At 34.5% G+C, this 14,686-nt stretch overlaps 1 protein-coding gene across 19 annotated transcripts in view; it reads left to right on the plus strand.

Moving 5' to 3' along the window:
* The window catches only part of NRXN3 (neurexin 3), a 1,274,597-nt gene that overhangs the window by 541,468 nt on the left and 718,443 nt on the right, over positions 1–14,686 (plus strand). For all 19 annotated transcript variants that reach the window (XR_015741112.1, XR_015741113.1, XM_087922067.1 and 16 more), the window contains 4 exons: positions 2,064–2,183; positions 10,140–10,521; positions 10,773–10,963; positions 11,883–12,056. Coding sequence is in view for 17 of the 19 variants with exons in the window: in XM_087922067.1 (XP_087778193.1) it covers positions 2,064–2,183; positions 10,140–10,521; positions 10,773–10,963; positions 11,883–12,056 (867 nt within the window). In the remaining 2 variants the exon portion in view is untranslated. The remainder of the gene's footprint in view (positions 1–2,063; positions 2,184–10,139; positions 10,522–10,772; positions 10,964–11,882; positions 12,057–14,686) is intronic.

The following is a 14,686-nucleotide window of genomic DNA, read 5'->3' on the forward strand; positions in this document are numbered from 1 at the left end:
GAACCAGCTAAAAGTTTCCCATCCTAAAAAACAGTTGTATGAATACTGTTGGTGTCATGAAGCAGACAGAAATGGAATTATTTGGATACATTTAAAAAGTGCTATTGGCTATCATTTCTTTGGCTTGCCTATTATCATTATGGGATCACATTAATCACTCCTACCATTGGGTTCCGTGACTGATCTAAAAAGCAAAATGGTTGTACACAGCAGAAAGATTAAAATTTTGTCATTAGTCACATTTAATTAGTTGTTAAATGTTTTCATAGAATGTACCCATGAAATACTTGCATTACTACAATATTTTTTTTATAAAACATTCAGCAAGGAAAAACCTGCTAGTCATATTTATTACATTTATGCTATATGATTCTTCATAATAAAAGCAACCAACTCAGTCTGATAATGTTTAGACTGAGTGGATCCCAACTGACTCTATTAAATTTCTAATAGTTTGTATTTTGAAACTCTAGAAATATTTGAATAATTTGAAAGTCCATACAATTATGGGAAGAAATAATAATAGAATAATACAATCCAGATCTACATTTGGATTTTCAGTCTGCATTCATTTCAAAAGCTGTAGTTTCCCTGCTTAGACATGGATTGCTGCAGTTGAAATGGCTAGTTATATAGAAGACAGTTATATAGAGGAAATTGAGAAATTGAGTCACAATTTTTGAAACAAATTAATCAGATCAACCAACTCTGATGAACTAGAATGAGTAGATGTTTTATCACAGACTACATTATCCTTTATTATTATCCTAATATCATAATTAATACACATTAAAGGCCAGGACATTTACTCCATGAACAACATAGATTAGATTGTTTTGAAATTTTTGCAAGGAGATATTAGAATGTCTAATTATAATATTAGAATATATGTTAGCTGAATACAGACTTATAGCAGGTAACCATCCGTCTTGGAATTTAATTGGCAATAATGCTACTCTCATCCTCTCAATCCAAATCATTTATTGAATGAGAATGTTGCCTTGCATAAAACCACCACTGAAGTTCAATTTAGCACTAAGTCCAAATGTATAATTACACTAGAATCTGCATGCTGTAGTATAAGCCTTTAAACTTCAATTAATGTTATTTGCATATTCCTGCACCATAAAAGCTTCAGTTTTATTTTTGTAGTTGAAACTCATTTATGCACATCACAATATACATAGTTTTGCTTTTACCATAAATGTTATTCTTTTTTTTTCTCTAATGGTGCTGAATTTATAAATGGATATTTATTGGGAAAGAAAACTAAAAAGTGGCATATCCACTTTTGCCTTTAGGAGCATTGTTTACCAGAGAATTTGTAGAAAATGTTGAAGTGGAAATTAGGCCTGCAAAAATACTTCAGTAATAAAACAGAAGTCTGAAATTATGGTTATACCTGTTGAAAGGCATAAAGTGAATAAAATTGTTTTGATGTGGTTTATGCTTGACCTGATGTGAAGTCATGCTTGCTGAAAACAACCTGGTATAAATTATCATCAAGAGTAACAGAAGATCCATTGATAATGAAATTAAGCAACTACATGTTAGTTTCTGTGATGAACTTTAAGAATGATAAGGGTGCCTCTATGGTGATAGTGTTTAATGTGTTTGATTGGAACCAAGGAAGTCTAGATTCAAATTCTTCATTAGCCATGGGAACTCACTTAGTTAATGAGTGTTCATTACCCAATCACCTCTTTTCAACCAAGCCTACCTCACAAATGAAAGAGGATTTTTCGAAAGCCAGATTGTGCTGTGGGAGGAAAGGTAAGATACCGATCTACTAGATGATAAAACTTGAACACATAAACACTTTCTATACAGAAAAAGGATAGCAGTCATTGTTAGAGAATAATAACCTCCTTCAATTTTAATTAGAACAAACGTGCAAGTTTATTAGATATCTAAGTGCGTGTCTTTATGTCATCTCTGAATTAAGTAGCTTTTACATATTCACACCAAGTTGATTTCAGTGGTGTTTTTTTTCCAACCAAGCAAAATGTTGCTATGCATTTGATGTGATTTTAACACTTGCTTCTACTTGCTGCTGTCTCCAGGTAAAGGACCAGAAACCCTTTATGCTGGGCAAAAACTCAATGATAATGAGTGGCACACAGTCCGAGTGGTACGCCGAGGAAAGAGTCTCAAACTTACAGTTGATGATGATGTTGCCGAAGGTGAGTGAGTTCATCTCTGTTTACTAAATGTGATTCCTTTGCATTTGAACTTACATCCAATAATACAAGAGAGAATTCTCTGAGATATTCCCTGAAGAGTGAAGGACATAAACAAAGTGGATCACACTATAAAACTACAGATGCAGCCTCAGCTATTGATTTCAGCATGATGAAGAACAAGATTAGCCAGGTAAGCACTTGAATCAGACCAAAGTCTGGAACACTGTGTAAAGGATGAAGAGCATAAGAGAGGATGTTAGATGATTCTGCTTATAAAGAATGAATACCAATCAATGCTGACAATAACTGCTTCTTACTATGTTAAGTTCTACCTTCCTTTCTACTTCATCATATCTGTAATCATCTCCTGTGAAATTTTGTGGACATTCCCAGTGCAAGGAAAGAAATCAGGAACATATTCTATAGGAGTGTTTTTTTAGAATCTTGAAAGAATTCAAGAAAAAATGATTAAAGGTTTGCAAAGATCCTCTGCTTTACTAGTCTAGAACAGAAGTCCCAAAACTTCACACCAGTCCAGATGCAATCTGGTATTGAGTTGGATATAGTTCCCATGTTCTACCTTCTCTCCATGTCCAAGTCATTTCCTATCCATTCTCCAATGCACCATTTTCCCAAATGTTGCCTTTTCTTTTCTTTCCTGTCCTTTTTCTTTCCTATCTTTTCTCCACTTTCTTTTTTTGTGTTCACTGCATTAGCTCTTGCAAGTAATTAAACATTTCTCTCTCACCCTGCCTTTCCTTTCAACCCCTGATTTAAGAAGGTATCTCCTTCCTTCCTCCCTCCCTCCCTCCCTCCTTTTCTGTCTTCCTTCCTTCCTTCCTTCCTTCCTTCCTTCCTTCCTTCCTTCCTTCCTTCCTTCCTTCCTTCCCTCCTTCCTTCCTTCCTTCCTTCCTTCCTTCCTCCTCCCCTCCTCCTCCTCTTCCTCCTCCATAAAAATATAACCAGACAATACTATAATATAAATGGATAATATAAAACCTAATTTAAATTTTTAAAAAGTGACCCACCACTTTTAGACTATGACCTTTCACAGCCAAGTATGGCTCTCAAGCTGACACACGTTTTGTATAGAATGGTATAAAATATACAATAAAGGTAGAATCAGTGTTATGGTTGAAAACAGCGTTATAGTTGAAACCATAACAGTGTTATGGTTGGAAAAGTTGAAAACAATCATGTAGTTCTTTGTGCTCATGGACCTTGATTTACATATCAAGACACATTGAAAAACAAAGAGATCAAAATATAAGCTCAAAATATTCTATTTTTGAGCTGCTTAAAATATATTTTTGTATTCAAGCACATTTTTATTATTTGTTGGTTTGTTCATTTCTATCCTGCCTTTACTATTTCTATATTCAAGGCAGCAAACATACCTAATGCTCCTTCTTTCTCCTATTTTCCCCAAAACAATAACCTTGTGAGGTGGGTTTCGCTACGAGAAAATCCAAAATCACCTGGCCAGCTGTCAAGAATACATTTTCCCAGGAGAAATTAGATAATGATCAGTCTGTAAATGTAGTAAAAAAAGTAAGCAAAGTTGAGGGGGGTGGAATAAAATGACAACTCAATCATTTTTTTACATTTACTACCCTTTAATAAACTCATTGCAGATTTTTCAAACAATATTTTTTATGCTTTTATGAATAATTTGTCAGTGCTAAGCAGTTCTAGGCTCAGCCACATGATGGCGTGTGCTACTTTAACTACAACAAAGCTTGTCAGAAGTAAATTGTGTGTGTTTAAAGTGGGTAGGGTTGGTAATTCATAGTCCAGTTTTGATAACAATAAGTTTGTAAATCCAAATGTGAAATCCTAACCCACTTTAATTATTCTTACTTATTAAAGCATACAATATAGCATCATGCCCACCGAGTTACAAATTAATACTTATGTACCTTAACATTGGAGATCATCTATATGCCTAGCAATTAATACACACATAAAATAATGGATGAATGCTTTTGTATATTGCAAGTAACAATGGGAACTATATACCTGTACATTTGTGTAAATAAGGAAAAAAATAATTTAATTAGATTTTTTTTCTGGAAGCAAATAATTAATGACCGGTATAGAATCACATCATGGTGAAATGGAGAGGTAATTTGCTACTTGAAGTTAATGAGGCTGTTCTTATCCATTCTCTTCTTCTGCCTTACCCCCTGCCACATCATTGAGCAAATGATAACCAAAATAATGTCAGATGGTAGGGTGAAACTATTTTTTTCCTGTGAAAGACAGCAGGATGACCACATTATCATTTTTATGACTTTGTCCTCATTTTTCTTTTCCTTCTCCCTCTTCTGCCATTCTTGCCCCTGACAATTTAATGGACAATCCTCAAACTGGAAAACAAGTATTCCAAAGTATTTTGATATTGCTTGTACATGGAAGATCCAATTCAATAAATTGATAAGTCAAATTAGCACTTAATGGAGGAATAACCTCCAGTCAACAACTCAAACTATGCGTTACTATTAGAAGAAATCAAGATGGGTGAATTATTCATATCCGAGAATTTTTTTTGGATATCTTATCATTTGATTTGTCTAGAGTGATGTAAAGTCCTTTTTCCTAAGCTGACTTTGTCTTTGAGCAATTCAGCCATTATTTTGTAATTTGAAAAATCCAGGTTCTCTATAATTTAGGGACTGGCAGTATTTACATCAGTTTGACTACTTTCCACCATGACTTTCCCATTGTGGGTTTTGACTGGACTATACAGTATTTTGCAGCTGACTGACTGATTTCCTTTTCTTCTTCAGAACAAACTAATGAAACAAGGCAAACAGGGTCTAGCCTGAGGGCCTAGCCATATTTTTTTTGGTTAGTTGAAAAAACTGCAAGTTGGCTCTGGCTCTTCAATAGTTACCATTAATACTTTACAAATATCAGCTCAGAGACTTTGAGTGATGGTTTTGAGAGCTGGCCACATGGAAGTGTTCTTAGAGTAGTGAACTCTCTACAGCAGGGGTGTCAAGGCCTGCAGGCCGGATTTGGCCCATGGGGTGATTAAATCTGGTCCATGGAGCTAGCCTGGAAATAGCAAAGGACCAGCCTGTGGTGCCTCTGGCAGCTAAAATGAGTTGTGTGGCGGGGGGCTCCTGCACCCCATTTTCAGTCTGGATGACCTCCTGCAGTGCTGTGCCGGCCAAAGCGGGGCATGGGGGACCACCCAGATTTGGCCGCAGGGTGGTGCAGGAGGTGTCTGTCCCATCCTGTCCTATCCCCACACCAGCTGGTCCTCAGAGGAGAACTATGCTGATCCAGCACTCAAAGAAATTCAATTTGACACCCCTGCTCTACAGTTTTAGCCTCATAAGAAATCTGAAAGGTTGCTCAGACTAAGGGATTGTAATTGAAACAAGGTTATCTAGTTAGTACTATTGGTTTTAAACTTGTATCTTCTTAGCTCAAGTCCATCTTTGAGCTAAGCAGGTATCAGACAGATTGATGCTATTTGAGAAATGCTGAGAATTCTCAAACAGTTTTGTAAACACTATTTGGAAGTCTTTTGGGGGAGTATTTTGCTAACCATGCTACGCTAGCAAATCTAGAGAGTGACATAGTGACCCTACAAATTGTAAGAGATCAATCTACTTTCCAATACAAAAAAAGGAGGCTTAATAAAGTATGCAAACTATGATACAATATCCTTAATTTCAAAGCTAGTAAAATAAACCAGCACAGATTAGAGCCCTACATAGAAGAATGATGCCAGATGTTCAAGCCTTCAGAAAAGGCTGAGGAACACAAGATATTATTGCTGATGCACAATGGATGACTGAGAAAGCCAATGAAGACCAAAAAGAACTCGGTATGTGTGTCATTCACTTGGCATTGATTATATCCGACTGTGGAATGTACTCAAAAAAATGGGAATCGCAGAACATCTCATTGTCCATATTAGAAACCTATATACAGTTCAGGTAGCCACAGACAGACAGAACATAATGAAAAAAAATTGACTCCAGTTTGGCAAAGGAGTGAACTGTCTGCTAGAAAACAAGCAAGCTCAGAGAACACTAAGGATTCCTCATGAAACAAGACATAATTTATATACTCCTCCCTTATTTATCCAACCAATATGAAGGAGTCATGCTGTGGGAAGCTGGAGTGAAAGAAGTTTTTTTAACAAGTTTTTTATTTTATTCTACATATACACATCAATACATAAACAGTGTGGCACCTAAGCATCATACATTCTGGTGCAAACAAAAATACCATTATTAATCATATCTCTAATGTCTCTAATACACATATTTGTATTAAATTATAAACTTTCATTATTTAATTATTCAATATTCCAATACATTCTTCTAATGCCAATCACCATATTATTTAAGTATGCATGATAATTTCATTATTCAATTCCTTCTTTCATTTTTTTTTTTTAAAAAAGCTCTCTTTTGGCAAGCAGTATAGTTCCAAGTTTTTACATTTCAGTACAAACATGATCATAGTTACATATTCATCTTTTTTGTTCAGTTTCATATCACATTCTTACTTATTAATATTAAATTCATTAAACATTTTATCCACTTTTGATTCTTATCTAAATTTATTTCATTTTTCTTGGGATATTCTCATATCTTACTTTATAACATTATCTAATATTCTTATTTCATTTCTATATTTATTGCACATATTACTTTTATCTGTCTGATTTGTCATTTTATCAATCCTTGTTCTATCAATTCTAAAAATTGCCCCATTTAGTTGTCAATTTGAGCTTACCACCTTCATTCTACATAATAACAATATTTTCCTATCTACTAAATATCAGATATACATATAGTATACAGATACAGATTCCGCATAGTATTCTTTTCTCAAAATCTCTATATATTGCAAAAATATTAATCTATTCAATTAATTATAGAAACTGATATTAATGTTTCCATTATGATTCTCATAATTTTATACATCACTGATTATCAATTAATATTCTTATAATAAATTCCCATTTCCATATCTATTCCATTAAATTCCATATCTAATATAACAATAATCCTTGGAAAGAAGAAAGTAAGAAAAAAAATCAGTTCTAATCTTATCTATTTTCAAATACTTCTTGTATATCACAGCACATTACCTTGCAGAATCTCCTAACTTTTTTTTAATCTATTGTCTCTCATCCTCCTAACTATGTAATTTCTTTTCATTCTTGTTTGCTTCCTGTTTCTTTTTATTTTCTGATCCTTTCTCTTAGTTTTCCTTTTCCCATTATTATTCTCCTCCATTTCTCATTCCAATTATTTATTTTATTCCCCCCCCTTGATCTTTGTTTTGTAGTTTGCTCTTCTGCTTTTTCCCTTTCCTTTGTTTAGTTTTCTGAACCATTCCCCCTTGCATTATCACATTAAACCACAAATTTTTAACTTTAAATCTTTTTTCCTCCTGCTTAAATGATTGTTGCTCCACTTCATCTTCAAAACTAGTTTCCTCTTTATTTAACTCTTCCCCTTCTGCTTCTCTTTGTTCTTCTTTGTTCTGAAGTACCATTTCTAGTTTTTGTAATATATTGCTGCACATTTCCACACTTACTTTCATCATATCTTGTAAATCCAGTCTCATTTCCGCAAATAATTCTCCCATTGTATATGCTTCTCCTTTTGTTCCTCTTCTTTAATAATTATATCCAATCCAAATGTCCAATAGATTGTTTCAATGAGCATCTTTTGTATTTAATTTCAACATTATTTAATTATTCAATATTCCAATTCATTCTTCTAATGCCAATCACCATATTATTTAAGAAAGGGGGTTTATTTTATCAGGGAAGGGAAGTGCCTCCCCTCAAACCTCCAAGCAGTTCCTCCTTTCTTCACCACCCCTCCAGGGCAGTTCTGGTCTCATATGGGACCCTCCAACAAGTTAGCTCGGAGTGAAACCGCACACGGTCACTGATTCCACTCTGAACATGGAAGAGAAACTGGAAGTCTGGATTGAAAGAGTTGACTGTAGTTTTAAAACTGGAGAATAATAATAATAATTTGCACTTTGCTGATGACATTAATCTAATTAATTATTTAATAGCTGAAAATGCAAAAATTCTGCAAAGTCTAGTAATAAAAGTAAATAATAAAAATGGGACTAAATACAATGAAAATCAAACTAAAGACAAGAGGTACAACAACCAGGCCTGGAATTGACAATGAAGATATCAAAGTGGAAGATAGTTTCTGCTCTTTAGGATCAACCAACAACAGTAAAGGAACAAGCAGTCAACAAATATCCCTAACAGATTTTTTTGCATAAAAATGGAGGGGGGAATAAACTTGTGATTTACAGTTTTGATGATCAGACAGGAAAGATTACAGAAAGAAAAGAGTCACAGTGTATCTAGAAAGAGAGGTTAAAATATAATTGTATTTAACTGCTGTAAAAAACACTGAAAACTGCTTCTTTATACCTTTATATATGTGTTAGTCTCTTTTTCTACTTTCTACTACTTTTTTCTTATTGCACTTTAGCTTTTCCTTTCATTTTGTTTTCCTTTTTGTTTTCTCTGCTCTATTTTACTTTGTAGTTGTCCTTATTATTTCTGTTAAAAACTTTCAAACAATATAAATAATATGTAAAGAAATTATTATGTCACAAGCAGCATTTCATAGAGCAGATATGAAGGTGATACAAAAGATATTCAAAGGCTAATATCTATCTGTGCTAAGAAAGATCAGAAAAATGCAAGGTCTGTAGAAGCAAAAGCAGAACTTTGAAGAAGCAAGACAATGGATTGGAACAATGGTGTTGGAAAGAACTGTGGAGAATACCATGGATAGCCACAACAACAAACTGATGAATTGATCGGTGATCAAATCAACCCAAAGTTCTCACTTGAGCCAAAAATGACCAGGCTCAAATTATTCTGTTTCAGACTCATTATGCAAAGACTTAGTTCTCAGAGAAGGCTCTAATGGTAAGAAAGGTGGAAAAAAGGATAACCAGGGGCATGTTATAGTGGCAATAGGGACACTGTTGGAAGAAGTGAAGGACCAGATTAGAGACAAATCATCATGGAGAAAATCTAGGTGCTCACTAAGAGTCAACACTGACATGAAACCTACAAAAAAGATTCTCTCAGGAATTGTTAAAGATATATAGAAATTGAAAAGATGTAAAGATGATTATTCCAGTGACTTGTACAGGCTGATATAAATGTTGATTATCTGTACATTATACAGTGGAAAAGTTTATGAAAAGTCAAACTTTAGTGTGTAATTTTAGCTTTTAAAATTAAAAACTGATGCTACTGTCCTCAAGGCCAAATAATATACAGACTGTTGATTTTGCTTGCTTTTAAAATTGTGTCTCTGTTCATCCCATTTTAATTTCAATTGCACTCAGAGCTTAATACAAGCTCCCTGATAACTTTGCCTGTTCAACCAACTTTCTCAGTGATCACATCTTTGAAAAAACGTTTTCTCAAAAGCCAAACTAAAGAAGAAAGAAGAATGTCAGGGCTTACTAGCATGCAGTCTTCTAATGCATTTTTTTCAGTGGTTTACCTTGCATCCTTTGGACAAAATGGTGGAGCCTTAAGGCATCCTTGTTTATCATTGTGTTACCCACATGAGTTGGAATATGGTTCTAAGTTTCTCTGCCAGGAGGACTAAAGACTGCAATTTCTTGGCATTGTAGATGTACAGATTTAATGAACCAAGTTGTAATAGGTTGCTTTAAAGAAACAGCATTAGTATTAATAGAAAAAGGTTCAGGAACTATCTATCACTCCACATTTTGATGAGCTGCAGTTCCCAATATTCCTAGAAAAAATGGTAATGGTTAAAAATACTGGAAGTTGTAGTTTAGCAAGATGTGTCATAATTTATTTTATCCAAAAAAGATGGAAATAATTTGGAGTAGTTTTTCTTCTATTACTAGTTACTGCAGAACTTTTTTTTAGTTTTTTTGTGCTTTGATCTTCAGGTACAATGGTTGGTGACCACACTCGCTTGGAGTTCCACAACATTGAGACTGGGATAATGACAGAGAAGCGTTACATCTCTGTCATTCCTTCCAGCTTCATTGGCCACCTTCAGAGCCTCATGTTCAATGGCCTTCTCTACATTGACTTATGCAAGAATGGAGACATTGATTATTGTGAATTGAAAGCCCGCTTTGGGCTTCGTAACATCATTGCTGATCCCGTTACCTTCAAGACCAAGAGCAGCTACCTGAGCCTAGCAACTTTACAGGCCTATACCTCCATGCATCTCTTCTTCCAGTTCAAGACAACGTCTGCTGACGGTTTCATCCTTTTCAACAGTGGGGATGGAAATGATTTCATTGCAGTTGAGCTGGTCAAGGGGTAAGATCTTCAGTTGGCTCTGGCGATGGATTAGTTAATAGAGGTCTTTCATATGTGTTCAAAACTTAATTTTAATTTCTGATTCTTTTATTTTGTGAAATTACAACTTTAACAACTTCATAGCTATAGCATATTTTCTCTGACGAAGCTGCTTCTGTTTCATTTCCCTAGATAAACCTGTATTATTTGATTATTAGAATCATCTTTTTTTTTCTGAACCTTTTCAAAGCAGGAACTTTTATTTTTTGCAGGTATATACATTATGTGTTCGATCTCGGAAATGGACCTAATGTTATCAAGGGCAATAGTGATCGCCCATTGAATGACAACCAGTGGCACAATGTAGTTATCACCAGAGACAACAGCAACACCCATAGCCTAAAAGTGGATACCAGGGTTGTTACTCAGGTCATCAATGGTGCCAAAAACCTTGACCTTAAGGGTAAGTCATTGGATTAATTTTGAACTGATTCATCCATGCATGATAATAATTATTCCTAATACCATATCGATTGAAAAATCCGACAGCTAAATGTGGGAAATATTGGAATGGCAAACCGTATAATGAGAATAAATACCTGGTATTTTCAATTATAAAGAGAACATGGGTTTGGGAACTCAACTCTGTGGAAGACAATAAGATTTTAAAAAGTTATTGCACTGGATAGATGAACTTATTTCTTAAGAATTTTATATATGGCATTGTAGGGTTGAAAGGGGCCATTTACATCTTCAATTCCAATCCCTAGGGCAGGAGTCCAGATTAAACCTCCCCAATAGATAGCTGTCTCACTGCTGCTCCACTTGAACATAATCAAGTGAAGGGAAGCCCAGTACGTAGCCTGTAACTGATTCAACTGTAAAACAGTTCTTATTATTTTTCCTCACATTCATTCAGAATCTGTTTTCTTGTAAGTTAAAATTATTGTTATGTGACATGTGCTCTGGAATGATAGAGAATAGAACTTGGCCTTCTGAGTGACAAATATACTCTCCTCAGTTGTATCTTCCCACTATTAAACTAAAGATTCTTAATTCCCTGAATCAGTTGCTTGTCCTTTGATCTTCCTTCTAAAATATGGTGCCTAGAACTGACTATAAAACTTGGAGGCTGAATCATGCAGAATGTAATGAAATTGTTACTGTTTATAAGTTGGGAACTATGGTATTGTTGATGCAGTGTATAATTGTAGCTGCTTATTTCTATATCACACAGTTGTTGATATTGCAAAGTTCTCTCCTATTAGCATTACCTATCATTAGCAGTAGGCTTTTTAAGATGCTGATCAGAGTATAACAGCAAACAGCACAACTCACTGATTTCCTTGGAGTTTCCTTGTCTCCTGTCTGTTTTCCTTTAGGTGACCTGTACATTGCTGGACTGGTTCAAGGAATGTATAGCAATCTCCCAAAGCTGGTAGCATCCAGAGATGGATTTCAGGGATGTCTAGCATCAGTAGACTTGAATGGGCGCCTACCAGATCTCATTAATGATGCGCTGCACCGTAGTGGGCAGATTGAGCGGGGATGTGAAGGTACAGTTTATTTAAAGTGCAATTCCTTTTTGCTCAGTCCTCCCTCCCTCCTTGCTGTTCTAAGCATCGCCATTCATTTCCTTCATAAAGCCTGTTACTGATCTATCCTCATTGTGACATCTCCCCATGCTATCCATATACATGTTCAGTATTTGTAATCATCTTGGTTGTGCAACATGTGAAGGGAATGATGGTTCTATATGGCTTTCTTGTTTGATGTACTATATCCCTATCACGAAATACATTACAGCATGCACATCCCTTGGCTGTCTTAGGTTATGTTTATAATTCTAATCATCTTAAATCAGAAACAAGAACAATAATAATAGATTTTATCCAAAAACATCAAATAAATAGCAAAAGAATGACCATAGAAATAATAAAATGATTAAAGATTTGCCAATATATAAATGATCTGGATACTTAATTCCCAAATAAAATTGAGACCTTACACAATGATGAAATGTCTTTGATGTGTATTCCTGATATAAGATCTCAATTTCCTATCCTGCAAGCTCTTGCTAATTATTAAAGCGTTAGGTTGATTTCTATTAAAAGCATTCTTACACATCTGCTGGCAGTGATTTATGTATATATGAAGCAATTGGATATGTTTATTCATAATCAGACAGTGATTATAAGAAACACAACAAATATTATCTGAACATTATTTTTTTCCAATTGAGTCATTTTCCAGAAACAGGATTCTGTAAAAGTATCTGTACTCCTGAAACAATGCATAGTGGTCTTCATGAGTTACCACATATATTCCAGATTCACTTAGGATTTTGTAAATTCAAATTAAATATATATTTATAATATATAATTATATAAATAATATATAATATATATATTATTTTATTTATTTAAATAATTTATATGGCCACCATTCTCACAACAGTAATACTCGGTAGTGTATAAGGATTAAAACCAAAGAATTAAAAATAATAGCCCATGACATTGAAAGGAAATGATACCTTATAAAATCATATCCACAATAAGTTTGCCCAACCTTTTATCTAACTACCTGGCCTGAATACCTGGAGAAACAGCCAGGTTTTTAGAGCCATCCAGATCTCAGGGCGGGTGGTGTTATTACACAAGGTAGGCACTGCCTTAGAGAAGACATGGCTCCTAGATCAAGCAAGTTGACCTTGTTTGATAGGGGGGATGTGTTGCATATCCTCTCTGCTAGTTCTAGTGGGCTGAACAAAAACAATGGAAGAAAGGCAGGCCCACGATATGTTCTCGATAACTTCCCATTTTGTCATCTAAGAGTTCTATGAATTGCATGGTTAGTTGGCTGAATTCTCCAACAATCTTTTATAGTTTATATGACCTTGGAATAAACAGCAATCTATGTTAAGAGCAACTTCTTTTGTACCATATTTTGATTTTTTGGGGTGGAATGTATGAAGAAATAATGCTCTGGGATAATGAGACTTTTGAAAGAATCAGGAACTTAGGAAGAAGGTAGGCAGAACATATCAATAAAGCAAGTTAGATTAATGTAACATTCCCACAATGGCTGCTGCTAAGATTCTTTCACCCTTTGTATTTGGAAAACACTGATTTGGAAAAAAAAATCACATGTGGATTTTCCCCTTTAATATATTACAATAATTCTTTCTGTGAAATAACTACCAGTGGCTGGTGTCATCTGACAGCATTAATAGGATAGTTTTGTTTACCTGAAAAAAGTGAATGGAAACAACAAATTGATGGCATATTAAAGACAATAAGTCTTTTCCCTACTAGAATCACCTTTATCAAAAGGATGAACTAAAGAGATATACACAGTGGGAGAAACAGTGAAGAAAGAGGGAAATGAAAGACAGATAATGAAAGTGGGTGATGATTCCATTATTGACAGTAGCTATTTGCAAAGCAACTTTGGGGTGATGGCACAAATCCTTTTTAGGGTTAGCTGTTTAACAACTCTGAGTTTTAAAAAAAGAAAATGTGAGAAGTAGCAGTTTTTACATACAGAATGCAAAGGGGCTGTATTATCTGTAGCTCCTTGCATTTTTCTAAATCTGCTCCAACCAAATGAAGCAGATTTTAAGGGTATATTGGCGAGCAGGTTATATGGATAAGAGACTAGAAACCCAAGGTACAAGTGGGGTTTTTTTTCTTCCATGATATTAGACTCAGTCCTTCAGGTCCTCAAGAATGGGACTATAAAAAGAAGTAAATAAATAAATAAATTTTGCCATTCTGTCAGTGACTTCAAAATACATTATTGAATAAGGAAACATTAGATATGATTGCAACACAAAGCATCCATACCACAGTTAATTAAGAAGTTCAGTATTATCTTTTGTGACTGAACAAGTTTGTTTTATATTAGTCATTTTAATTTATATATTAATTCACAAATGCAATTATGATTGGGTTATTATCCAACTTCACATTTCTGAAAAGGCATTTCTAATAAAATAACTGTTAATACTTTCTGCATTTCACTTTCCTCTATTTTCCATCTCGTCAATGGCCAGTTATTTAATGAGTTAAGAAAAGAGTTATTTTCATAACTCACTAATACCCTTGATGTATTACAGTTTTTGATGAGCACAGTTTTTGTGCTATAAATTCATATTTAAGATACCTCAAGGTAGAAGGTCTTTTCT

Source organism: Pseudonaja textilis, chromosome 1 (genome assembly GCF_049901715.1).
Source record: "Pseudonaja textilis isolate UNSWEBS1 chromosome 1, rPseTex1.2, whole genome shotgun sequence".
NCBI classification, from domain to species: Eukaryota; Metazoa; Chordata; class Lepidosauria; order Squamata; family Elapidae; genus Pseudonaja; species Pseudonaja textilis.